Raw genomic sequence first — 27538 nt, 5'->3', positions numbered from 1 at the left:
CACATGAGGTCCACCAATAGCAAACCACAACCATCCAATCAATTCCCCATGGACAAAATCAAGTCCCGCCTCACAATTTTTCTTCTTCGAGAAGCCGTTTAACTCGGAGATGGTGCTTTTAAGTGATTTGAACATGAAAGAAACATGGCGGAATAGGTATTCAGCAGTGGCATTGCCAGGCTTTTTTTATTTACAACAAAATAAGATTATGCCTGCACAAAATATGATAACATTGTAGTAGGCTATGTAACGATCAAGTTTACAGTGGCATCTTAAATTGATTAAACACATTAAAAAACACCATTCTTTGTTTTCATTTTCTAGAAGTAGTATAGTGTGTAGTTAATTAAAAGGAGGTAGCCTACACCGCCATTGTTCCGATGATAGTGACTTGACGTCGTAAACACGACATCCCAAATCGGAAATACGAACTTCCTAGGAGGACTTGAACGCACTACAATCACTGATCTATATAATGTCATTCTATATAGATCAGTGACTACAATAGACTATCAAAACTTCATGCTAACTTTTTACTGTTTCGTTAATAAAAATAAAAATCTATGCCATGCTCGCAAATTATCACCGATATTATGAACAACACTCTTACTCATTACTTTGTATATCATTATCATAATAAATGAACAGCATTATCCTCTACAATGGAATAAAATGAACCTCCAACTACAACATTTACTGTACTGGAGATTCTGAACTATCACCATAGTAACACAGGTACAATGTAAAATTATATATTAAAAGACCAAAAACAAGCTTTTATTTCCATATATTTTATATCAAAACATTAACATATTCGCTAAATATGCCTCGACTCTCCACAAGATGGCGCCTCTCCTCTCCTCAAACGCTGAGCACCATAGACCGTGTGAGCGATCATTTCGTTTCAGCGACACTACAGCAGGCTGCAGTAGAGATCAGGTTACTCGAGCATGGCCCAAACTGAAGAGGGCGGGGGAATAACCCACTCCAATGTCTGCCCCAAACTCCAGAGGGACAGAAAGCCTGAAATCCACTTTCACAGGCTCAGTGCAGTCTGCTCGGTTTCTGCCAGAGGACACATCTCACTGCTTTCACTCTCATTCGTCCAAACAATGTGAGGAACATGGCTGACAGAAGGTAAGATGGATCATTTTGCTGAGTTGTGAATACATGTTGCAGTTGCACAGTGCAGTTCAGCCCTGTTTGCTGGATAACTTTGATATTTAAACAATGTTTGTTCATTTTAAACCGTGGCACGATACTGGGATGTAACTTCATCAAACGACACTGTTGCTGGATTGACAAGGTGTTATTCACGGGATGTGATGTTGCCACACAAGTGTTTGCATGAGCAAAGTTCACTAAAAGCTACTTTGAAACCAATTATGATGTTGTTCTCCGATTTGAAAGTGATTTAATTGATGTACAGTATTAGATAACTTAATAACTCTTAGTGTCATCATTCCATGAGAAGTATACTTTGTTTTGTGTCCCTCATGAACATGAAAACACTGACGCTACCAATGCAAAACTGACAGCAACTTTTACTACAGTATGTCCTAATGTGGGCATTTTGTTTCCTTGCTATTAGCACTTAATATGTTTTAGCGAATATGTTAATATTTTGATATAAAATATATGGAATAAAAGCTTTTAATATATAATTTTACACTATAGTGAGCATAATACTGTATTAAAAGGACGTCAATTTGGTTCCCCATGTTAAGTATCAACCTTGTCCTCATTATTATTAAATTGATCATCCATTGATGATAAAAATCTCCCTGACATCATTCTTCAAGGACATGTAATTGGCTTTTTGTTATTTTATCTTATTTTGATTATCAGTAGGGGGTGATTTTAAATACAATTTATGAAAACTGGATTTAAGTATTCTTAAACTGATATATCAGCATTAAATTGCATATTATCAGCATAATACACACTTTGTACAGTCTGGACCTTGAGCAAGTTGCTAATAATGATAAATTAACTGTAAAACTGTCAACTGTTACCTTCTACCTTGTTACTTTAAAGAAAAAACATTACTTTTTGTCATTTTTTTTGTTTAAAATTAGCTTCAGATGGCACAATGCAATTTATTAACATTTAAAGTCATTTTGTGTCTGATTAAATACTTTAATGCTTAATGTGGATCAAATGTAAACACCTGAATAGGGGTAGAGGATATACTCCGCACACATAAAGCCGCCGCTCATCACGAGTACTGAAATTAGTTATTTTTTTCGCCTTGAATAGTCAAATAATCGCACTTGCGTGACAAAATGGCCGTCGTTGCGAGCATCTTCGTAAACATAGAAATTGTTTATTCCGTAAGACATAAAATGTGTAAGACATAGCCTACAAATTATGTCTTAAGTGAGCGTAAACAGTCAAGAAAGAAAACGCATAATCATAAGACTCATATTGTGATATAGGCTAAGATTTGTCATTTCGCCCAGCCCTAGACCTGAACTATATTTTGATGGACGTTTTGAATGTCAAAAAAGCCTCTGTGATCCATATTAGATGTGCAGACCGATGATGGATTGATTAGTCTGGGCGATAGATGAACAGATGCGATGCGGCTGCTGAGGGCTGGTCCAGTGTCGGCTTCCAGGTGTCAGACTTAATGGAGTTAATAGGATGGATTTTGACATGTTTTATTAATCATGTTGCAATGCCATATCCCTTTGCATTCTCAGAAGACGTCTGAAGCCAGGACAAACACTGACAGCTTTTCTCAACTATTGAAATATTCACAAAGCCATATGGATGGAGTTACTATTAGACGGGACTCTGGGGACTGAAAGTTTAATAATGTGTCCCAAATTCCCAATTACTCGCACACTTAGTTGTCCATGCATCGACTAATTATGAATTAGTTAACTGAAGGATTATTTCAGCCAAAAGTGAAAAATGTTCTCTCTCATTTCATTCTAAAATGTTTTTCTTGATACAGAGATATTTTGAGGAATGTCCAAGTTGCTGTTTTTCCATACATTTAAAATGCATAAATATCCAAAAATGACCAAATTAGCAACATAAAAGTAGACCATACATCTTAAAGTGCTATATTACAAGTCTTCTTAAAGAGATAGTTCACCCAAAAATGAAAATGATCCCATGATTTACTCACCCTCAAGCCATCCTAGGTGTGTATGACTTTCTTCTTTCAGCCAAACACAATTTGAGTTATATTAAAAAATATCCTGGCTCTTCCAAGCTTTATAATGAGTGTGAATGGTACCCTATATTATGAAGCCCAAAAAAGTGCATCCATCCATCATAAAAGTAATCCATACAACTCAAGGGTGGTTAATAAAGGCCTTCTGGAGCAAAGCCATGTGTTTTTACAAGAAAGATATCCGTATTTGAGTCTATTTCCTCTAACCCAACGCATGACATATTGACAAATGCGGAAGCGTAGAGGTTTTGCTGAAAGAAGAAAGTCATATACACCTAGGATGGCTTGAGGGGTGAGTCAATTATGGGATCATTTACATTTTTGGGTGAACTATCCCTTTAATAAAGTAAGTTGTGTTGACGTTTAATGTCAGAAACGGAATATTTTTGGGTGAACTACTACTTTAAACTTGGATTTGGAAGTATTGAAGCTATGTAACCTTATCCACATGTTCATCAAAGATGTGATTGGGGTTGCTGTGTTAAATTGGATATAGTATGCATTGGTTTGCGTTACGTGCCACTTTAACACATCTTGCTTTCTGCTGTTTACTCTGCCCGCACATGGATGTTTCCCATCATCACCATCATCACCATGAAACACATGTTGGGCAGCAGTCAACGGGCTCAGCCTATCGTCTCTATGTTGCTATAGCAGCGTTTAACTAACTTTGTAGTTGCTTGAAAGAAATGGTGGAGCTCTTATTGGTTTGCGGTAAAGCCTTAATTACTAGTTGCTTTTTGGATCTCCTCGGATGAAATTACAAATTGGCTTGGCATGGAAAACATCTGAGGAACCCAAACCGAATTCCTCGTCCCTGATGGAAACATCAAGATGTTTCCCTGGTTCTGACCTCTATTAAGAGGTTTTGGCTTTCTGTATTTATTAATATGCACATTTTTATATGAAGTTGTAGTTTAGGAGTCAATCTTTTGGGCAGATGTTGGTTGTGTTTGCCGTTCCCGTGCTTTGAGACTTAATAGGGAATGGCAGAAAGATTGTTGAAAATGAAATGGCCATTTGTGATAGATGTGGGCCAGATCAGATGGAAAATGAGTTTGTGGGTGTGTGTTCAATCCAAACTTGGCTCAGCTGTAAACTGTAGGGTTTGTGTGTGAGATGATATATATTATCTTGGCCTCCTCCATTGACTTGTAGTGTTACTTAAACACAACACAAAGCTGCCTCTCCTGGTGGAGTCTTCCTGTTGGCCCGTTTGGGAAACTCTTCCCACTGTGTCTTGCTTTAGAAGACTTTAAATGTGCGACCTTTGTTGGTTTTACCAGAGAACTGGAAATGTGTGTTTCTCAATGTCAGGAGCACATCTCTAACCTGCATGACAATATCAGGCAAACACTGTTGTGTAATGATGATGATGATGATGATGATGATGATGATGATGATTGATATTTCTTTCACTCTTGTTTGATTTGGCTCGCTGTTTAAATATGAAACAAGATGTTTATTTGAATCTCTCAGCAACCACCTGCTCCTGCTCTTGAGTCCAGGCAATCAATAAAGAAATATCTAAATAAATAATAATAATAAAAAAAAAAAATATATATATATATATATATACAATTTTTTTTTTTTTTTTTTTTTGTAGTTAGGCTGGTTTTGAAAATGATAAAACAATTTTTTACCAACCTAAGTACCCTCTGGTTATCTGTAAAATACGCTGTATAAATAGTATGCATTTTTATTTTAGTATTAAAGTGTTTATTATGTGTAGCTTTTATTTTTATACTTTACGTTTTTATACTTTACGTTTTTTTGTTTTTTTTAGCTTAGCAATTTTGTTATACTTTTGTGATTTTTATTAGTTTTTGATTAGCATTTATTTATTTATTGTTTGTCAGTTTTAGTTTTTGCAATATTAGTGCTTAAACTACTTTATTGCCAAAGCACCATGTTTAAGTTTTTCATTTAATCTAGTATTTATATTTTATTTTATTTCAGCTTTATTTCAAAAGAACTAAATGTTTTTTAATAGCTTTAGTTTTAGTTAACAATAACAACACTGACAGTGTATATATAGTATTAAGTACACTTGCCTGGCCAAAAAAGAAAAAAAAAAGAAAAAAGAGTCTTATTGACTTAAAGGTCCCGTTATATGCCCCTTTTCACAAGATGTAAAATAAGTCTCTGATGTCCCCAGAGTGTGTATGTGAAGTGTGAGCTCAAAATACCCAACAGATCATTTTTTACAGCATGTTTAAAATGACATTTTTTGGGGCTCAGAAAAACGCGCTGTTTTAGTGTGTGCCCTTTAAATGCAAATGAGCTGCTGCTGGACGACACAGGGGGCGGAGCTTCATGAGCTTGCGCTCAGTCTGTCAGGACAAATTCATCTCACGCAATGATGATAATATCAGAAACTCTCAGTAACGGCGTTCATTTCGAGTCGGACAATAATGCCTACAGAGTCAGAGTGCTGTATAGAGATGAAACAGGTATGGTTTAGTAGTTTAATTACGGTTATTATAACGTATTTGTCATCTGCTTGTAGGCTATGTATCCATTATTTATTAATAGCCTACAAGTCTGCTGTCAGAATGATGATCAAACATGTACTGATGAGTTTAATAAAGTTTATTGTACATCACACAAAAGATGAAGCGTCAGTTTTACTTCAGAAAATCACCGTAAGAGCTGAGTAAACACAGTAAGTTATAAGAAGTGCGCAAGTAGCCAGTAGAGTTGAGGGAGCATTCCTGTGGGCGGAGGTTAGTCAAGAAACTGTTCTACTGACGTCATTAAAGAAGGAAGTAGAGGGATGTAGTCCAAACGAGCCGTTTTTTGTAGTCAACTTCTGTTAAATAAAATATCTCGCTTGGCATTGAACTTTGAGCTTTATAATTTTACAGATATTATTTATGCTCTAACAGCAACATTACACACAAACTAAAGTTTGAAACATGGGATCACGCAGAACGGGACCTTTAAGTATTTGCCTATTGAAATCCGAACAGCGACTTTTTTTGGGTCTGGGCAGTGTATATATACACAGTTTTGGATTTACAGGCGTTTTATAGATAACCACTTCATCCAGCAGCTGAATGTCTGCAAATACCTCTGTGTGTGTGTGTGTGTGTTTTTTTTGTTTTTTTTACAGCGTATTGTTGAACACATTATTCATAAAAGACTCCTTTTAATACCCATCGTAAATTAATGAAGAGCTCTGAGTATCACTTCACAAACAACAGTAACTCATATCACTCCTACAATCTGTGTGTGCGTGTGTGTAGATGGCTTCTTTGTCACATTATGCTCTCTGAGTCACGTTTTAAAGCAGCATTCCCAGAGTAGGTGGGAATCTGCTGAATATTAACCCAATAGCGTTGAAGTAAAAGCGTTTAGCCTGGAGTGGCAGTCATTAAGAGCACAGTAGGGCATGTCTGCGGTTGTCTGAAAATATCTCACAACCCCCACTGAGATGATAGGAAACTGAGCCAGGCAGCGCCGATCTAACCCCGCTCTCCCTCTAGCAAGGTGGGGTTTTCTATGCCAGTTAGAGTCTGCTGAAACTGGCGTCTTCAAAACGGACACGCATTGGCCTGGTAAAGAGAGAAAACGTAGTCATTTTACCAATTGTTTTACGATTTACAATTTGATTTGTACGACAATGTGCAATCTTAAGAAAAAAACATGAAGGTCAACCTCTAAACCTAACCTAGCCATGTTTCCATAACAGATTTGAACAAAACTTTTACAATATTTTCTAAATGTCGATAAAAAACTATTGCGAAATGACGGCGCTTCCATTAACCGATGTTATGCAACTAAAAGTCACTCCAAAAATCATGGCGACGGATTTTGGCAGGTTTGCTTGTATCCCAGCCACCGCGCTAGCCATTATTTTTAATGGAAGGAGACGTAGGTGTGTTCCATTAATGGCAAGGAAAGCCTCTTATACTTGGGTGTTTCTCCCTCATACAGTATCTGCTTCAAGGTCTTGATAAATTGTTGCATGTCTTTGTTGTTTAGAATCCAGTATTCCCACAATACTTTTGTCTTTTATGAGTTTAATAAAGAACTGTGTCTCTTCTTCTGTCCAAACATATGTGTCATCTTTAAAGAATGATTGACTTTTACATACGCCAGATGACCTGTAAATGTGAAAAAACTGTTTGCATTGCAGTTTTGCGAAATACTCATTTTTCAAATTGCCTGAAAAAAGTTTTTAGCAAAATTTCCATGTTTCAATTAGGCGTATTTTCAATTTGTGCAATTTAAAGGGTAATGGAAACGTGGCTAATGTGGCGTAAGCAGATCGCATGAAAACATAATGAGATTGTACCAGTTTGCCAAAACGGAAAATACGCATGTATTACCATTAGAGTGTGTGACGACATCACTGAAACAAATTGTGTAAGATTTACTTTAAAACCATTTTCACAGTGAATTCGACAAGTAATTACAAAGAAATGGCAAGTAACACATTGAATTATCTTTTTCCACACCATTGGCGGAATTTTCCATCATTTATGACAGAACGCTTCCTGTAATTTACGGAATTTTCCTGCAATCCATGTTTTCACTGTTATCTGGTATGGGGGCGCTGTTACACATCTTCTGAAAGAGTACAGAATCTCCGGATCCAAAAACAAGCATAGAAGACGCAGAAACAAAAACAGAAGCGCTGCTTACACACACGTAAGCTAACGCGACCATCAAGCATTCAACAGACTATAAATCAAAACTGCCTAACATTTACAAATGAAATGTCGACCCAGGACGAGTTGCAGGGCTGTGAAGCTTTGGGGGTTTTGATGGACTCGATTTACTCCATCTGTGTTTTGATAATCGTTCTGAATCCAATCCGGACGTAGTCTTTGACAAAAATGATATTTTTGCATGTTTTTGTTCAAAATGTTGTCAAAATGTAAACTTACCCACAATTTATTTCTTTATTTTTTTAAGCAGAGGCTTTGTTCTTTTTGATATATTGTATATTCAGATATTCATACAACAACATATTCTGGGGGCCGTCCAAGTTTTGTGAAAATGATAGAAAATGTTGTAAGTTAAAAGTGAAATTTTAAAATTGAAAGACTGAAATTGTATTTTCTTAAAAAAAAAAAAAAAAAAAAACTAATAATCTTTTATTTATAATACATTTTATTTACAAATTAAAAAAAAAGTTTACAGTGTAGAATCAAAATGGACCCTTTCTGCTGTTTTAATAAATGTCCCTGGTCCTATTGCGTAATTCAATGCTACTTCTGTCAAAATCTGATAACATTTGGGCCAACTCAATTTGTAACTAAACTTTGTACGGTCTTGTGCGTTTCTTTAGGCGTTTCGCTTTGCTCAAATACTTACAGTACACTTCACTGCACTATCATTGTGAATGCTACTTTATGCTGTCTGCATTGAATTTCATTCTGTCCTCTGCTGTGAATGCATTGAGTTGAGTTTACATTAGTTTAAGTTTGACTTGCTGCTGTGACCCTACATGTGAAGAGGCACCATGTGAGTTAAACCTCAAGTGACCACAACAAACCTACTGTAAGAGACATTAGCGTTAACCCGCTTCTGCCTTTCAGTTGTCAGTGGTCTTTGTGTTTCAGGAGAGCAATGTAGATACCAGTCAGTAATTCACCACATGCTCCTCTCCTCGGATGAGTGAGACTGCGGCCGCTCGGGGAAATACAACAGGAGGACAAGCACACACACACACACACACACACACACACACACACACACACACCTGCCCTGGAGGCTCATCTCTGTGCCTTAGTCTTTTAAGTCCCTTTTAAATGCCTGTTAGAAAGCTTTGTTTAATGAGAGTGGCAGAAATTAAGTGTGATTTTTCAGTATTCCCTAATGAACATGAGACGTCCCTCATCTGTGCTAATGCACTTTTCCGAATCCCCATCCGAAACACTCACACTTGTCCTCTCCACCCCTTACACCCGGCCAGCCCCGCCATGCTGAACTTCCTCATCTGCCTGATAAGAGGGGTCATGACCCCAGAGGACTGTGGGCCAGGCAATCCCAAACTATGTGTGTGTGTGTGTGTGTTCTCAGATTGAGGCATGTGCTCGGTCAGCTCGGTTTCAGTTACACTGTGATACAAAAACATGCACATATTTCTGGATGAGACATCTTTAACTAGTCAATAGAAGGCTCCTCATTTGGTTCATAGTCAATATCCCACTCGCTCCTAATACTTTGGCAACTGAAATCTCCTTGACAACTATTGGCTGGATGATGGACTGATGTTGTGATTGGCAGCTGGAAAATTGTTAATATGTTAGGCATTGTGCTGCACTGTTTGCTGAGTAAATATGTCACTGATGATATTCTGACCAATCAGTGAGCACTTCTGGCCAGGTGCATGATGGGGACAGTGAAGTCATAGAGGAAGTCATGGGAACAAGCCCTTGAGCAAATGAATTAGGTCACGCTTCTGCTCCTCAGGGTACAGTTTCATAAAGTCCAAGGGATTGTTCACAAAGGATGCGTTCTTACAAAAATAAATAAGTAAAATAAATTAACATTTTTCTTTTTCTAGACAGATATTTATTTATTTGTTAGTTAGTTAGCTACCCTGTAAAAAAGTGATCAGTTGACTTAACTTAAACAAAAGTGAGGAAACCTGTTGCCTTAAAATTAAGTAAATAAACTTCCTATAGCTTATTTTTTTCAATTCCACTTGAAGTTTATTTACTTAAAAAAGTGAGGAAACCATTGCCTTTAAAATTGTAAAATAAATAAACATAATGCGTAATTGAAAAAATGTAGTTATGTGAACTTGACAATTCCACATAACTTAATTTTTTCAATTACGCATGAAGTTTATTTACTTAATAATTAAGGCAACAGCTTTCCTCACTTTTTTAAGTTAAGTCAACTGATCACTTTTTTACAGAGTAGTTTGTTTAGAAGATGAACAGTTCCTTTAGGTAATCAACTTTAGGAGAAATATTAGCATCCGACACATTTTTTATTATTGAATATTTTGTTACTTTCGTGTTGTTTATTTGGTTTGGACTAAGCGAACAAACCTCTCTTGTCAGCTCACACACAGACTTGGCTGATATACTCGTTCTGAACGGGCGGACACATACATCTGCCACATCCACCTTTTGTGTCTCTTTTTTTGTTTTTCTTGAGGGTTTTTCCTTACGGATTGTGTCAGAGTTTAAATGGTCTCCAGTGACCTCAGCCTGTGTATGAACCAGGTCTCGGCAGTGGAGGATGGAGGACATGTCTGGCCTGTGCACTCACACACACCGTCCGTACCTCTTCCTTCCTGCCCGTCTCTTTTAGAAGAGCGGAGAGGCGTGGATTGAGTAAAAAAAAGGACAAAAAAAAAAGGACTCCCACAAATAGCTCAGTGGATGATATACTAAAATATAATTTCAAGCTGTTGAATGTCTCTTTTTTCACATCACACATTAGCAGGTCTAAAACTAAGACTACATCACAGATATATTTTGGAATATATCCTTTCTGGAATTATAAGCCATGCAGCATTTAATGTAGAAATCTAGACAAGTTTATGCCATGGTGCTCATGTAGGAAATTAAAGTTTGAATCCAGCTTTCAACATTTCCTGGTTAGGGCTTGGTTGACAATATCAATTTTAATCAACATTCATTTTGATAAACCAATATCGATTCTTAAATCCCAAGATCAGATTTTTTTTCTGATAATGCTGAGAATCACTACTGTTTTCTGTTGATGTGTGAACAAAACTTCACTTAACATTATTTGTAGCGCATCTGGCATCCGTTAATCGCAATAGGATTTGTGCTTTTGCTGCTTTAAAATGTCAAACTCTGTCCCATTCTGCTCAGTTCAAGTGAAGCGGCAGCGTGGAGCGCGTGTGAACCACTCTCTTCCTCTTTACTACTAGTTATAGCACAAAATAAACATGTCATGAATGAACATCAAAAGGTATGTTGAAAGAAACAGTACAACAATCCCAATCCATATCATGTCTCGTGTAATCGTTCAGTGTTTCAACCTCAGAAAGAGTGATTTTAAAAAATATGATTTAAAGACATTCGATGTCCATAGTGCATTAGTCAACGAGAAAAAATAAATGTATGCATCATATTAAATATTCATTGTATTTTTTACTTAACCTGTTAGATATGTTCATTATTTAAAGGAATAGTTCACTTTGAAATTAAATTTTGGTATGTTTTAGCTTACCTCAAGGGCATCCAAGATGTAGGTGTCTTTTTTTCCGCAGTAGTTTCAATTTTGATGTTTTTAGGTCAAACCGTTCTTGTCTGTCAGTAGGGCTGCAACAAACGATTATTTTGATAATCGATTAATCTAACGATTATTAGAATGATTAATCGACTAATCGTCGATTATTTCGCCGACTAATCAGTAAGTTTGGAACGATTATTCAGCCTTTTCAATTAGTTAAAACACTGAGTTATACATATTCTAACTATAATATAAAAAAAAGAAAATCACTTCAGCTTTTGAAATGGTTTGTTTAATGAATTTTGAGCCAACTAAACAGGTCATTCTCTTTAAGTTTTCAGATTTCTGTCCACTCAAATCACACACAAATGCTCTAAGCATTGGTTAAATATTCGGGTTCTCTTTCAATAGAAAAAAAAATAAACAAAAAAAAAATTATCAGCTGCATTACAGACAAACTTAAACTGCAAACAATTATTATAAGAACACAATTTTAAAAAAAATTGACTGCTGAGCTGACAGAGACATTCTCATTCACCTTTTAATTTACAGTATAAAAAAATAACTGACATGATATTCTTCATAACATCTCATCTAAGTCTTCATGAATATGGAACAAAATACAGGCAAGTGATAAGACTGTAATAAGTAGTTACAATAATAAAAACAGCCCTGACTCCTAAGCTCGATCAAGCTTTATTCTATGCAAAAATAATCATCACATTACTGTAATTATATTATTATTGTTAATATTATTGCTATTATTAGTAGTATTGCATTCTCTAAAAAGAGATTTACTGCTAGTTATTTAGCTTCAGCTGGAGAATATTCACCTCTCACTGGCTCGTCTCGTGCCGGGTTTTTCCTCTTTAAGTGCTTTAACATGCATGTTGTGCTCCCGTGAAAAGCAAGTTACGCCTTGCATGTATTGCACACGACAGCATTCTTGGTTTGAAGTTTTGTGAAACTTTCACACACCTTGCTAGTTCGGATTCGTTTGCACTCCGTCAGAATTCGCGCTGTGTTTTCTGCTACCGCATTTGTAACGGCTGCATTACACTCTAGCGCTACAGCGCCGTAGCAGTCAAATCGCGATATTGCAGGCCCTTACATTAGGTCACGTGGGATCAAACGACTACTCGACAACAAAGATATTTGTCGACAATTTTTTATTGTCGACGTTGTCGACAATGTCGACTAATCGTTTCAGCCCTATTAAGACACGAAACGAGCGGTTTGTGAGAAAACGAACAGTATTTATATCGTTTTTACCTCTTATACACAGCCACGTCCAAGTGATCTGAGGGCGCACGCACTTCCTGGTGTGTGACGTGTGCGCAGACTGGTGCATAGATATATACACTAGATGTCGCCTTAAAGACTCGTTCCGTGTCTTAGGTCATCAATGTGTACTTACGATGGGGAATTGTTTAATTTGGACGATGGGGAATTGTTTTAATTTGGACTCTGTGCATGCTCTTTGAGATAGTGACCATAGACCTGCATTATATGACTGACAGACAAGAACGGTTTGACCTAAAAATATCACAATTTAAACTACTGCGGAAAAAAAGACACCTACATCTTGGATGCCCTTGAGGTAAGCTAAAACATACCGAAATTTAATTTCAAAGTGAACTATCCCTTTAATGTAGGCTATGTTAGAAAAGTTATGAAAGCCACTGTCATTATTCATAATTTCATAAAAGTTTAAAAAAAACTGCCTTATGTGCAATTTAAATGTTTGTTTACATCATTTGAGAATTTATTTTTACTATATTTACTATATAGTAACATTTACTACATTTACTATAACTGATATATCCAAATTAATAAAAAAATCCTGGAAATGCCTTGAAAATTTCCATAGTTTCTGAAGATTTGTCTTGCTGTTCTCCGCATTAAAATATGTTTTAGGTGTTCAATCTCTAAAAAAAAACATAATAAAAAAATAATGGGAATTTATTTGTCAAAACGTGTGGGAACCCTCTTGTATATTAACCCTCATGTGGTCTCAATTTATAACGGCACAGAATAATGAAATATTAAAATGATGTACTTTTGGCTGATGACCTTGTAAAAGGGACATTCATGAAGTGATTCCACAGTTCTTTGCCATTTAGACTAACCCTGTGACTAGTTTGCTGTCTATCAAACCTACCGCTGAATTTCGCAACATAAGTATAACTGTTCCCCCTGCATTACCCTTTAACCTCAGGGGCAGGAATTTGTATCCCTGTCCCTCTGAGATCCCTAATCAGGCATCCCGCTCATTAACAGTGAATGGGAACCAGGCTAGTTTAAGTGACAAACACCGCCATTGTCCGTGGTCAGGGTGTGTGGCAAACACACACGCTAATGCGGGAATGCTAATTCCTTTAATTATGAGTGAGGCCGCATTAGCAATAGCGACCAGCTAATTGCTCGAGCATGACTCATCTCTCATAAATTGAGTGGAAATAATAACTAAGCAACTGAAATTGCTTGTAGTCAATATATTTGTGGGGGAAATGCATCAGTTCTACCACAAAATTGAGGTGTACGTTTATCCAATTTCAAGCATACTGGCCTGCTGTTACTCTGTGGGAGCTTAACAGAGATTGTTAATCCAGCTGCTGTTTTAAATTAGGAAAGGAAGACAGGGGGTGGGTGGTTGTCGGTTTTAGACCGTCCTATCAGTTACTATGTCCGTGAGGAGAGTGTGTGGTGTGAAGCTGTCTGGTGAAACTCTAGCCCTTCCTCTGGGAGCCGCGCTCATGGGATCTGACTCACCATTTCATGTTCCGTTGCAAGAGGCCCACCGTCACGTCTGCTCTAGAAGTCACCCTCATCTCTCTCCAAATGCGTTTGTTTGTGCCTGTTTCTTCAGATAATGAAGTTGAGTATCGAGCAAAACTGATGAACATGACATGTGTCGGGCAAGAAAATGTAAATATTACCAGATTGGACAAACGTATTCTAAAGCCATGTTAATTTACATTGCAAAAAGAAATATTCAGATTATTCAGTCTTTGACAAACACATTTTTCTAGGAATCTACATTTGGACATATAGACATTTAAGGAAGAGGCATTTACTCATCATTTTCACAGCTAAAAATTATTAAAGCTTATATTTGTGATAATTTTAACGGATAATTGTAATTGATTATTCAACAAATCGTGAATTTTTTTTTTTTTTTTTTTTAGTAGATTGTCAGCCCTACTAATGGACTGCGCATATTCCAAAAGGAAAACTGTAATTTTATTTTAATTTTGTTTTATTTTAAATTTTAGTATTTAATTTATTATGTAATATTAATGTCACCAGATGACCAAAAGGAGAGGTTTTATCAGATTTAAAACAATTTTGGCAATATCTGCGGACAGTTTTGTTCCCGGACTATATCCCAGTAAACCAAAACACATTCAACGCTGTAGTTCAATTTTTGAGTTATCATAATATACATGAGCAAACCACTAATTTAATAATGTTATTATTACTTAACTTTATTAATTGTAGTTATTACATTTTTAAATGCAGCAGAAATGATGTATTTAAGAAATGCTTTCTTTTGTGCAATCGTATAACATATCCACTGACACACAGTTTTATGTTTCACTTATTTTACATGTATTTCTTCCTTTGGTCTTTCCCCTCTGTTGCCCTCTTTTCCACCCAGTGCTTTGCAGACATGCATATGTAATTCCCATCTCTGAGAAACACAGGCACACGTGAGCGTGTCTAAAGCAGCATGTAGTTCTGCGAGATCGTTTAGTGGCGCTGAGTCCTGTGTTTTTCTGGACTGACCTATTCTTGGCAGGTCGTAGTCGCTGGAAATTGGGGTGATCCCGCTGTATGTTTTTCCCTGTGAATTAGACTGTGTGGACATGTACCTGTTTTAGAAAGTGTTCTATAAATATTGTCTTAGAGGAGGAAGAAGCACTGTGCATTTAATGTAGTTTATTTGTCTAGACTGGACAAGCCCATCTTTTCTTATCCCAGAGTCATTACGAGGTATTTTAAACCTAAGATCAGATTAAGACCGTATTAAATTAGGCGTTTAATTGCACGTCCTGGATGGATGGATTGACTAAAGTACTACTGAATGTCTCTTTTTGATCTCTCTCGTAAAATAGAACTGCCCCTCATGCCGTTTCAGCATTTACAAATGTGCAGCGAGGATAGCACAACGTCCTTTACCAAGAGCGTGTTTCTAATATATCTTCAAATTAGGGCTGAATGATATTGCATAACTGACATTGGGATAAATAATTTGGGGAAATTTGGGGTGTTCACACTTGGGTTTACCCTTTACAAGAACCAACTCAAACCTCTTTCTATAACATTTCAATAATGTACAGTAAAATAAAAAATGTGTTTACCAACAATATTTTTTTAAAGTACAACTAAGATTATAATACTATTGTTTTTTTATCATTTATTTTTTCATTTTCTAATGTTAAACCAACAAGCTTTTATTTTGGTGGCAAATAATATATGCGCTGGCGGTTTCAGAGTGAAGAGTAGCACTGAGTTCTTTTACACGCGCGTGTGCAGCTCGTGATATAGTGTTGCAGTGTCTCGGAGCGGAGTGACTGACAAGAAACTGTCAAGAAAATAGTGATCTAATTAAATTGCAGCCTTTGTGATGTAAATATTGCATGGAGCCATATCACAGTATTGATTTTATTTTGTGTAACAATGTTCAAGAAGGAAGGAAGGAGGCGGGAACCGGCAAACCTTCAACATGAATTTCAATCCAAAAATATACAAACAACAAAACAAAAGTAAAGCGACAGCCCCTCACAGAAGACTGCCGCTTATAAACATAAACATAACACAACATAAATGTCCCAGGCCTGGTCCTCTCTTGTCCTTCACTGTCGTCTATCCTGGTTTATGCTTCCGTAGCTCCTCTGTTAGACTTGAGACTGGTGTTAGCTCATTAGCACCGGCCCCGGTATGTTCATATTTCCTAGTTTCACCACACCTTCTCAGGGGTCTCGGTCCTCTTGTTTGATGCGCACCAGGGTTCACACTTATTCAAATGAACCGCACTAACAGAGCAATCGCACCAGAGTTTGTTTTAATCAAAGCAAACCTGCCAAGTGTGAACACACCCTAAGTCATGTATGGATGGAAAACTGTGGCTTGGACATTGTTCAAGAGTTTTACTTTTGTGGAACACAAAAGAAAGGAAGTATTACAGATTTGTAACGACATAAGTGTGAGAAAATGATGACAGGATTTTCATGTTTGCATGAACTATCCCTTTAAATCAAACCACACCGGATTCTAAAGATGCTGGTTTGGTAATGAATCATTATTTTGCTAGCTGTTCTCAGATGGGAGTTGTAGCAGCAGTGTGGTAATCCATCGTAATACGGCCCGGCTAAAACCCACCCATAGTCCCCTCATGATTAAATCATGACTGGGATGAACTACTGTGACCCGTTTTGCTTTTTTCCTCTGCTTTCTCTTTGATGGATACAGGCAGAAGAATGATGAGTGTGAGAAAATTTGCTAGACTCAAAACAAAACGTCCGGAGGCACAGCCATACTTCTGCAGCCAGGAGTGACTGAATGTTCTGGCAAGATCTAGACGTGCTCCTCAACTTCAGTCCCGACGCTTTCTCACTGTCTCTTTGTTTCTCATTCTTCACGATGTTTCTCTCTCTCTCTCACTCTGTTTATGGCTGTTTTCTCTCTCTCTCTCTCTCTCTCTCTCTCTCTTTTACTTCCTATCGCTCTCTCCTTTCATCCTCAAACTCTTGTATTGTACCTCATCCTCTTAAGGCCACACCATCAGCAGTTTGTGCTCATCTAGAGGAAACACATTTTGCATCAGAAGAATGCTCTAGAAGTTAGTCCCAATCTGCTCTGGTCTTTGTCCTCCTCTTTCCTGCTTTATACAGCCCCCTGCAGGGAGATATTCAGGTGTTTTTCTTCTTTATTCCTCCCATCTCTCTCTCTCTCTCTCTCTCTCTCTCTCTCTCTCTCTCTCTCAGCGTGTGGCCTTGAACTGTTGTCCAGGTTGGACGTGAGTCGGTGATCCTCCTCTGAGGTCTCGCTCTCTTTCCTGTCAGTGTGTTTTTGCTGTTATGATGAGTTTTACTTTCACAGGCATTTTACACTTCCATGAAAATGTTATACAAGCTGTTAAACTGTCAAATCACTATTAAGTCTAGTATTCTTTATACACATTTCTTTCTGTCTTGCCCTGTTTTTATTTTGGAAATCATCTTGGGGTGAATTTACTAAATTAAAAACCTGATCAATATCAAGGTAGATCGAATGATTGATTGATTGATTTATTCTTTTCAATCATAATCATCCATCATCCATCCATCCAGTCACATATCTGTTTCCATCCATCCATCCATCCATCCATCCATCCATCCATCCATCCATCCATCCATCCATCCATCCATCCATCCATCCATCCATCCATCCATCCATCCATCCATCCATCCATCCATCCATCCATCCATCCATCCATCCATCCATCCATCCATCCAATGATGGAGAAGGTCATTATAAAGATGCATGTACATGTAATCTAATGTCACCATGTCTTGGTGCCTCCAGTTCTCGTAATTATGCATTTTAAAAAGCTGTGATGAAAGTCATGGCTTTTCTCTGTATACACAGTCAGACATAACATACACTGTCGGACACGGATGCATTATACATAAAATGGCAACGGCAGGTGTGCCTTTTCGCTTTTTGATCAAGCCGGGCTCATAGGACACACAAGATTGTATTTCAGCTCTGAATAAGCAGAGAGAGAGGGTGGGTGGTGGTACAGGGACAGGAAGTTTCCTGAAGCAAGTTTAACCTCTGAGGTCCCCAGCTGGAGGCAGATGTGATATAAGTCAGATCGAGAGTTCACACCTGGCCCTCTTCATCAAACAGGCAGTAATTAACCTTCATCGTGACCTCTGTGTTTCTACAGCGATCTGTTTAATGCACATGAACTTGCACATGTGCATGAGAATGTTGGAGCATCAATCATCATGAACCTCATTCATGTGAGATTAAAGATAAATCTGTTTCAAGATTAGTATGAATACTCTTGATACTCTGCAATTGTATGATGTCATTTCGACTTAATTTGCATGTCCTTCAGCACGTATATGCATGCAAACACAGTCCATATGGTGCGTTCAGTCGAATGTAAACCCCAGTTGAATGATGCAATAAAAGATGTAGTATGGAAAACAGATGAGAGCCTTTTCATGTCATGGCATTATGTTCAATATGAAGCTCCAGAGTATCACAAATGCTGTTGTCCATCATCTCCAGGAAACGCATGCTTTGGCAGTGCACTGATGACCAGATACAGTCAAACACTGATATATTTAGACCCGACTGGAGGTCTCAGAGAGAGTATCTTGTGAATTGAGTATCATGTGAGCGTGCGTGGAAGAGATTGGAATATGTGAAGAGATCTTGGCTTCAAGGATACATTGGCTGTACATTTGGAGATGAAGAGTTGGGGAAAAAAGCCTTTTGATATGTACCTAAATCCTAATATAGTTTAAGTTTTGTGTAACTCCATGAAGTATTAACACTCGCCAATTTACTGAGTTTCCTGATTGAATAGGCCTGAGAGTTCGTGTCAATTTGCATTCACAGAGGGCTTCTAGAAGTTTCATATGTCACTCATGGCGGTAGTAATTATTACTCTTATTTCGTCAGTTCATCAGTTTTGTGTAGTTCTAGTCAGAATGTAAGAAAATATCAATGCACGTTAAAATCACAATATTATGTTTGGCCATACTGTATCGATTCTCAAAAACACATATCAGAGAGAGCGAGAAAGTGTAGCTGGTATCTCTCTAAAGAATCCTGCAAGTACCTTACTATTTTCCCTTTACTTAATGCAGATTGCACTGTTTTTATTCAATAAAATAAAGTTTATGCTCATGTGTTATGCATATGGTGGTGTATTCTTGTCTAAAAAAACAGGAAATATCGCAATATGTCGCCTTTCTTACAGTATCGTAATATATCGTATTGTAATCCCTGTATCGTGATACAGATCCTTGATTCTTGGCAATACACAGGCCTAAGTTATAGACCTTAACATTGCGTATATTACATTCTGCTATTGCCATTGCAGTTTCCCGTCTAGCTGCATACAAATCATTTACAAATGTAGTTTTAGAGGTTTATACACCTGTCAATCAAATACGACTGCTCTATATTACATGGATCAGAGATCCAGCTGAGTCTCGCCATATCTCGCTTAATCTGGATCACTCAAAAGATTATATACAGAATAAACATGTGGCATATGAACTTGTGAATGTTACAGTTATGTATGTTATATAAACAGTGTAAAAGAACATGGTGATAAAAGCAGCAGTACAGATGGCTTAGTAATGATGAATATAATAATCAACAGATGGTGTTATAGCAGTGTATATTTCAGCTTTTAAAATGTATTTGCGAGACGCACTGTGCAGTAAATGGCTAATATAATACTACAGAATGCAAATTAAGTTTATAAAGCAGTTAAAAATGGTTAGTCGTGCATATTGAATTATTTGATCAATAGTTTAATAATAAAATAGCATTTATCTAATATAATAAAATAGTATGTAAATTAAATGCAGAGTAAATAAGTAAATCAATTTACACATTTTATTTGTTGACAGTAATAAAAAATAAATTGCTGATTGGGTAAATAAAGCAATTAAAAAATATGTTGCTAGCATATTAAAGTATTTACATTTGATGAAAAATGCAATTATTAAATGAAATCAAATTAATGTTGTGTTTGTGTGTTCAGCTGCTGCCTGGACAGACAAACATAAGAACTTTAAGAGCTTCATTCCTTCTTTGTAAATGTGTAACAGTGAAGCATGTTAGATATTCCCAGATAAGTTTACTAACAGACAGAATGAATACTAATCACATACATGCACTTTGGGGTTTTGTGAAGGGGTCTCTGTATAGGCTTTGAAAGAAAAGAGTGTGAGTTTAGTTTTTATGAGGTTTATTTTAAGATTTGGCATTTATGATCCGAGCGTTAAACAGGCATGAGGTTTTGCTCTATAAAAAGGTGTTTCTGTTATGAGATCTGGGCCCGTGAGTGTATTCATGTGTAAGTGAACTGCAACAGCGTGGCATCGAGCAACACTTCGAACCCAACCCAACCACCCATTTGTTAGAGACAGGAGGCAGGTTGGTACTTGTAAACGGCTCCTCCTCCCTTTACAGAAAAACACACACAGTGGCCGTACAAATGGCTGGAGGTGAGAGAATGGCTGCCTGTGGAGACGTTTATTGACTTTCACAGTAGTGTGAATGAGCCAAGCCAGTTAGGGAGTGATGGAAGATTGACCAATCACAAAAGGCCAGTGTTCGGTCAGGACCAATCAGGCCGGTTCATAACCAACTGTTTGTCAGACTGTGGTGTCAGACAGGTTTTGTGAGTGATTGAATGACAGACTGATGAAATAGAAAAATGCATGCAAAAGTTTAATACTTAGGGTTAGGGGTTTCTTTAAATCTTTAAAGAGATAGTTTTAATCACTTTGTCATTATTTACACACCCTCATGACGTTATTTTCTCTATGAAACACAAAAAGAAGAATGTCTCTGTTTTTGTCCGTACAATTAAAGTCAATAGTTATGTTTACATGTTAGTAATGATCAGATTGATGGTTTAATCGAACTTCACGCCTTCATGCAAACACCTCAATCGATTCGAATGAAATATGAGCCAATCAACTGGAAAAAATCAAGCATGGAAATACATGAATCTGACTATTTTTTGCAATTGGATTATAACAAAAGCTTTTGCACACACGTGCAGTGCAGTGATACGTATTTATATGCGTTTTTCATAATACGAACGTGCATGTTTATTTACGTCTTACATTCTGGTCAGTGCTTTTGCTAAAAGTATTTGCTAAAAAAGCTCTTCTGACATGTAGGTCAGCTTTCTTTTTAGATACAGTATGTCTAGGAAAAAAATAACAATAGCATAACAGTTATGCATGAAGTAGACATTATCATGGTGGCTTTTTCCGGTTCTGGTTTCGCATACGCTGGAGTTTTGTTCAGAATACGTGTAATCTAAACAAATGTGTGAATCTGATTGCAACATTTAAGGGTTTCATATAAATTAAATTAAATCGGATTGGAATCATTCCGATTTACAAAAATGTGTGAATGTGAACACTCCTTATGGTGTCCAGTTTTGTTTTGGACCTTATTGACTTTTATTATATGGACAAAAACAGCTTTCAAAATATCTTCCTGTGTGATTCACAGAAAAAAAAAATGTCATACAGGTTTTAGAGTTCAACAAACTGTTGTTTTTGATCAATATTAATAGTGAAGCTTGCCTTAACAAGCACCATCATCCAAACTACCTAAAACCTGTTTCATCATGCCAGTAAAATTTATTTGCAAGTCACCAAGGTTGGAATAGAGGCGTGTCCATGTGCCTCAGGTCTCGTCTTAAAAGATTTCTACTTTCTGTTTGAACATGAGACACACACACACAGTTCTGGCAGTGACACAGTTCAAAGTGCTCTGGAATGGCATGCAGGTGTCCTTGGAGGTGAGTGGATAGAGATTGCCCTTCAGTCACACATATACAGCAGTAAGCATTCCTCTCCTCAAGACCACACACTGCGCTCAACTCTCTCTCTCTCTCTCACACACACACACACACACACACACTGCATAATCTGAAGCTATGTCGCTTTCCATAGCTCACGCTCTAAACAAAAGTTTGTTTGATCTCACCAATCAAAACACAAAGATAATTTCTTATATTGATTCCTCTTTATACTTGGACTCTTGAATTCAGCAGTTTATCTGTATCACTCTTATGGCTGTGTGTGTATGAATTCTGTTTACATAACTTTGAGATAGAGGAGTTTATGCTTGATTTGCACAACACAAAGTGTGTTAGTGTAGAGTTCACTGATAAAGCAGGGTGGTTTGATATTCCTCTTTCTTTGAAGACACACAATACGCCAGACAGAAATGTAAACACTCACGGTATTTCAAATATGGACCCACAGTGCACTGTGTCTTCACTTCACGTTATGGGCGAAATCACAGTGGGGAGACATTCAGGAATCCACCATTTTAACCTTTTTAACCCTAAAACAAGTCAAGTCAAGTCAAGTTTATTTATATAGCGCTTTTCACAACACAGGTTGTATCAAAGCAGCTTCACAGTAATAAATTAGAACAATACATCAATGTTTGTTTCTAGTGGAACGTCTACGTTTGGTAATGCTGATCAATAGTATCGTTGATTGATTAATTCAATTAAATATCCCCAAATATCCCCAACTGAGCAAGCCAAAGGCAACAGTGGCAAGGAACCGAAAAACTCCATCAGGTGACCTAATGGAGAAAAAAAAACCTTGGGAGAACCCGGGCTCAGTCGGGGGCCAGTTCTCCTCTGGCGTTTATGAACTAGAGGTCGGATTTAACTGTAGGATTAAAAGTATTATATGAATGCCTGGCTGAAGAGATGCGTCTTTAATCTAGTTTTAAACTGGGAGAGCGAGTCTGAGCAACGAACAGTATCAGGAAGACTATTCCAGAGTTTTGGTGCTAAATGTGAAAATGCTCTCCCTCCTTTGGTGGGCCTAGATATCCTAGGTATGACCAAAAGCCTCGAATTTAGTGACCTTAAAGAGCGCGATGGATTATAGGGCGATAGAAGATCCGTTAAATAGACTGGAGCTAAGCCGTTTAGGGCTTTATAAGTCAGTAGCAATACCTTGTAATTAATACGGGACTTTATAGGTAACCAATGTAGAGATGATAAAATCGGTGTTATATGATCATATTTTCTTGATCTAGTTAGAACTCTAGCGGCGGCATTTTGGACTAACTGTAGCTTGTTTATTGAGGATGCAGGACAACCGGCTAATAACGCATTACAGTAATCTAGTCTCGAGGTCATGAATGCATGAACTAACTTTTCTGCATCAGAAACAGATAGCATGTTACGTAGCTTAGCAATGTTTCTAAGGTGGAAAAAGGCTGTTCTTGTAACATATGAAATATGATTTTCAAAAGACAGGTTGCAGTCTAATATAACACCCAGGTCTTTTACTGTAGAGGATGAAGTAACAGGACATCCTACTATGTTAAAGTTGTATTGTGAGAGGTTTTGTGGGTGGTTTTTTGAACCGATAAGTAGTACCTCTGTCTTGTCTGGATTTAATAAAAGAAAATTATGCGTCATCCAATCTTTTATATCTTTAACACACTCTGTCAATTTGGATAATTTAGCGTTTTCATCTGGCCGTGATGAAATATAGATTTGAGTGTCATCAGCATAACAATGGAAACTAATTCCATGTTTCCTTATAATATTTCCAAGTGGCAGCATATATATTGAGAATAATAGAGGGCCTAACACAGATCCCTGCGGCACTCCATAGTTTACTGGAGTTATGATAGATTTTTCTCCATTTAAATAAACAAAATGGTAGCGGTCAGATAAATACGATCTAAACCAGCTTAATGCTTGTCCTTGAACACCAGTATAATTTTGTAGTCGATCTAAGAGTATTGTATGATCTATAGTATCGAACGCAGCACTAAGATCAAGTAAAACTAATATTGAGATACAGCCTTGGTCAGAAGCTAAAAGTAAATCATTTGTGATTTTAACGAGCGCAGTTTCAGTGCTATGATGCGGCCTGAACCCAGACTGAAACTTTTCATAGGTGTCATTTTCTTGTAAGAAAGAGCCCAGTAAAACAACTGTCCTATAAATTATCAACATGATCAAAACTTTGATGAAAAAACTTTTGTACATGTGACTCATGTTGGAGAAGGTATATTTGTTTCAGCAGTGATGAAGTCGGAAAAGTGAGGTCAGTGAATGTCATTCAAAACAGTGCGAGGGATAGGAAACCTCATTCAAAACAGAGACAGGTGGTCTAGTGTAAAGTGCTTTGAGTGTGTGTGTGTGTGTGTGTGTGAAGTGCTAGCTTGTGTTTATTTACATAATGTTAAGCAAGTAGTGATCACAAAAGTGAGTAGAACAGGTGTGCCTGTTTCAGTGACATCTCGCACGTACTGCTCTGCGCACCATACAGAAGAACGGACGCCGCAGTTTGTTTTGAGAAACGTAATAGCACACAAACTAGATATCCTACATTTCGCATTCATTTCCGCCAGCTGTATGTCAATCGGACAAGCCCTTCCTGTCTAAGTGGGCGGTTCTTGGCCAGAGTAAACTACTCTGTCTGCAAATTAAAGGTGCAGTCTGTAAGAATAACAGCTAGTGGTCGAAATAGGTACTGCAGTCCAAATTCAAAATATCAGAGATCGTTGTTCCCTCGACAACGCCTCCTCAGAATCGACGCTCACGCGGGTTGCCAGTTTGAGGACAATGAAAAGCCGAGGAAACTTACACACTGGGTTGATTTATCCGTATTTTAATTTGCTCTCGTTCATTAAGATTTTTAGATGGATATCGAGGCTTTTTAGGTCAGGTAGAATCTGCAATCTCTGACCCAGTTTGTTTGCTGGCTGCAATACGCTGTGGTTCCAGTCAACTGGCATCCCGGGGGTGTCGAAATACTATTGGGTGAACTGGCAGTGGGCGGAGCCACACAGACTAAAACAAAAACAGATATTCCAACACGGAGCACACATTTCAAAGTAAAATAACTGGATGTAGAAGTGTTTTTCAGAGAAACGAGTATGTGAACTCAGCATGTTTCCTTAATATCTGCAAACATATTATGCTATTTTTAAGTTAAAAAGTTACATATAGCACCTTAAGTTTACATACATTATTGTTCCTTCTAATTTTATCACATTTAAAAAAAATAATGTATGATAATGTATGAATACCATTGTTGGTATTTTGCTGTTTTTGCAGGGTTTTATTTGCTGTAAATTTGTTTAACCAATTATTATTTTGGCCATTTTTATAAACACTGAACAAAAGCAAGAGAGTAGCATTGTAGACCTAAACAACATGTAACAACACATTTACACTTTTTTTTTTTTTTTTATGCATACTCTGTGCGTAAGCACACAAAAGTGTTACGTGAGTCAGCTCATAGTGGGACGGTCTGTCTGGCTTTGACTCAAATTCACTCTGTGTCGTAGAGCAAAACAGACTTGATTTGAGATTTACACATCCCACTGGTAATGAATGGCCATCAGAAGGCACAAATAAATCACCTTTCAGAGCAGTGTTTGTTAGACTGAGCATCCTAATTCATGTAAACTGCTTTCCTCCCATGTGCCTCTGGGGCTTTCAGAGGTTGAAGCCAAAATGAGTACTTTGTCATGTATTGTCTGTTGTTTTCCACTGCTTCATTTTTATGAGAAGATGTAGCATTCAAGTACACACAAAGGAACCTGGAGAGAAATGCAATAAGTTTGATAACAGAGGTGTGTGTGCGTGTGTGCGTGTGCGTGTGCGTGTGCGTGTGTGTGTGTGTGTGTGTGTGTGTGTGTGTGTGTGTGTGTGTGTGTGTGTGTGTGTGTGTGTGTGTGTGTGTGTGTGTGTGTGTGTGTGTGTGTGTGTGTGTGTGTGTGTGTGTGTGTGTGTGTGTGTGTGTGTGAAGTGCCTTGGAACGCGCAGCTTTGTATGATGCGTTGACGTCATTTCCACTGAAACAGGAGGCTAAGGCGGGACATATTGAATGGCTCCTCCCCCTTTTCAAATAGCCAATAGCGTTTAGTTTACCTCGCAGACTGCAAGTCGTACTCGACAGCACTATGAAAGCGAATCCAGAGCTGATGATACGTTGGATTCAATAATAGAGGTGTGAATAAATTCTAGCCGTTCAGTTGGAAAACGTAATAAAACTCGAGCGTTTGAGCAACCGAACGCACATCTCCAGCCCATATTGCTCCGTGACGTATCAACGGTTGCTTTGGCCAGGTGGTATTTATAGCATGGGGCGGGAGTCGCGGGACGCTTCAGATTCTAGAGAGCATTTGATTGGACTGAAGATGTGATGAGAGGCTGAAATCCACAGTGATGTCATTAAAATCCATGATTCATTTTAGCGGAAGTGAGAGTCTGCAAGTTTTGAATTCTTATATCTCCTAAATGTGAATTTCGTCATTTGTTTTGGAGCACACCAGCTTATTCATAACCTAAGGCTAACATATTCATACTAAAAGCTAAAAAACTTAAATTTTGATTTCAGGGGGCCTTTAAATTCATAAATCATGAGCAAAAAAAAATGCTATTGACCTATAGATCAAAGTGTAAATCATTGTTCCTTAATAATCTCCCCCTCTGCTTAAAAATCTAATTCGCATACATGTTTGGATTCCCAAAAACTGAAACTGAAAAATTCACGTTGGTCTTTTCAGCCGGATGTGCTGTCGAATAAAGAAGCATGAATGAGTTCACAGGGAAATGAAAGCAGATGTACTCTGAAATATAGAATAAGAGAGCTGAACACGATAGCATCATGTTTACATGCGCACTCATACACATGCAATGCTCCCTTAGCGTGCAGCCTCCAACCGCGACCACAGCGTAAACAAATCAGATGCTAAACTCCTCTGATCCCGAACAGTCACGGGAGCCCGTCTGAGCGCTGCTCTCGATGGAGGATTAAAACAAGCTCTTACATCCTCAAACACAGCGGCCCGCAATCGTCCAGAGAGCCAGCCCGTTCCTCCCTCAGTGCACGGATAAACTTTTCAACAGATGACAAGTTGCCCTGGGAAGAGGCACAGCTGTGAAGCTGGAGGGGGATTTTGTGTGTGTGTGTGTGTGTTTGTATTTGCTATCGCTACATGCTGTTGGAGAGCATGTGTGTGTTCCCCACTCAAATTAGCATGGTGGCTTCCTTTGCTCTTTAGGAGAGAGAGATAGGGACAGAAATAGACTCATCACTTGCTTTAACGGGCTTAAACACACAATGAATTGTGGTGCGGGTTTCCCAGCAGTCACATACTGGAAGGTTTTACGATGCTGGATGTAATGAATGTGTTGGCCATGTCCTCATATCAGACCCTGAGAGCCTGCTGTTTGCTGCAGGCCACAGAAATTACAAAAACAAAACGGATAAAAGAAACAATCACATGAGGACGCAAAAATATTCACAGCAGGTGGTTTTTAAAGATTTACTTTTCAGCTTTAGATTTAAAAACATTAAATATAACAATTAAAGAAACTCATGAAATTGTACCAAAATGTATATTTATTTTATTAAAATT

General features: G+C 37.7%; 1 protein-coding gene across 2 annotated transcripts in view; it reads left to right on the top strand.

Moving 5' to 3' along the window:
- The first annotated feature begins 909 nt into the window (after nucleotides 1-909).
- The window catches only part of arhgap46b (Rho GTPase activating protein 46b), a 70033-nt gene continuing 43404 nt past the window's right edge, over nucleotides 910-27538 (top strand). Inside the window, exon 1 of one of the 2 annotated variants that reach the window (XM_081387481.1) lies at nucleotides 910-1137. In XM_081387481.1, coding sequence (XP_081243607.1) covers nucleotides 1124-1137 — 14 coding nt within the window. In that variant the 5' untranslated portion in view covers nucleotides 910-1123. Of the gene's footprint in view, nucleotides 1138-14266; nucleotides 14288-27538 lie in introns of those variants that run through there. The other variant, XM_081387482.1, reaches the window with a different exon arrangement.

Source organism: Scardinius erythrophthalmus (genome assembly GCF_964197995.2).
Source record: "Scardinius erythrophthalmus genome assembly, chromosome: 15".
In the NCBI taxonomy this organism is placed as follows: domain Eukaryota; kingdom Metazoa; phylum Chordata; class Actinopteri; order Cypriniformes; family Leuciscidae; genus Scardinius; species Scardinius erythrophthalmus.
Note: the sequence above shows the minus strand (reverse complement) of the source record. Positions and strands in the feature narration are given on the sequence as shown.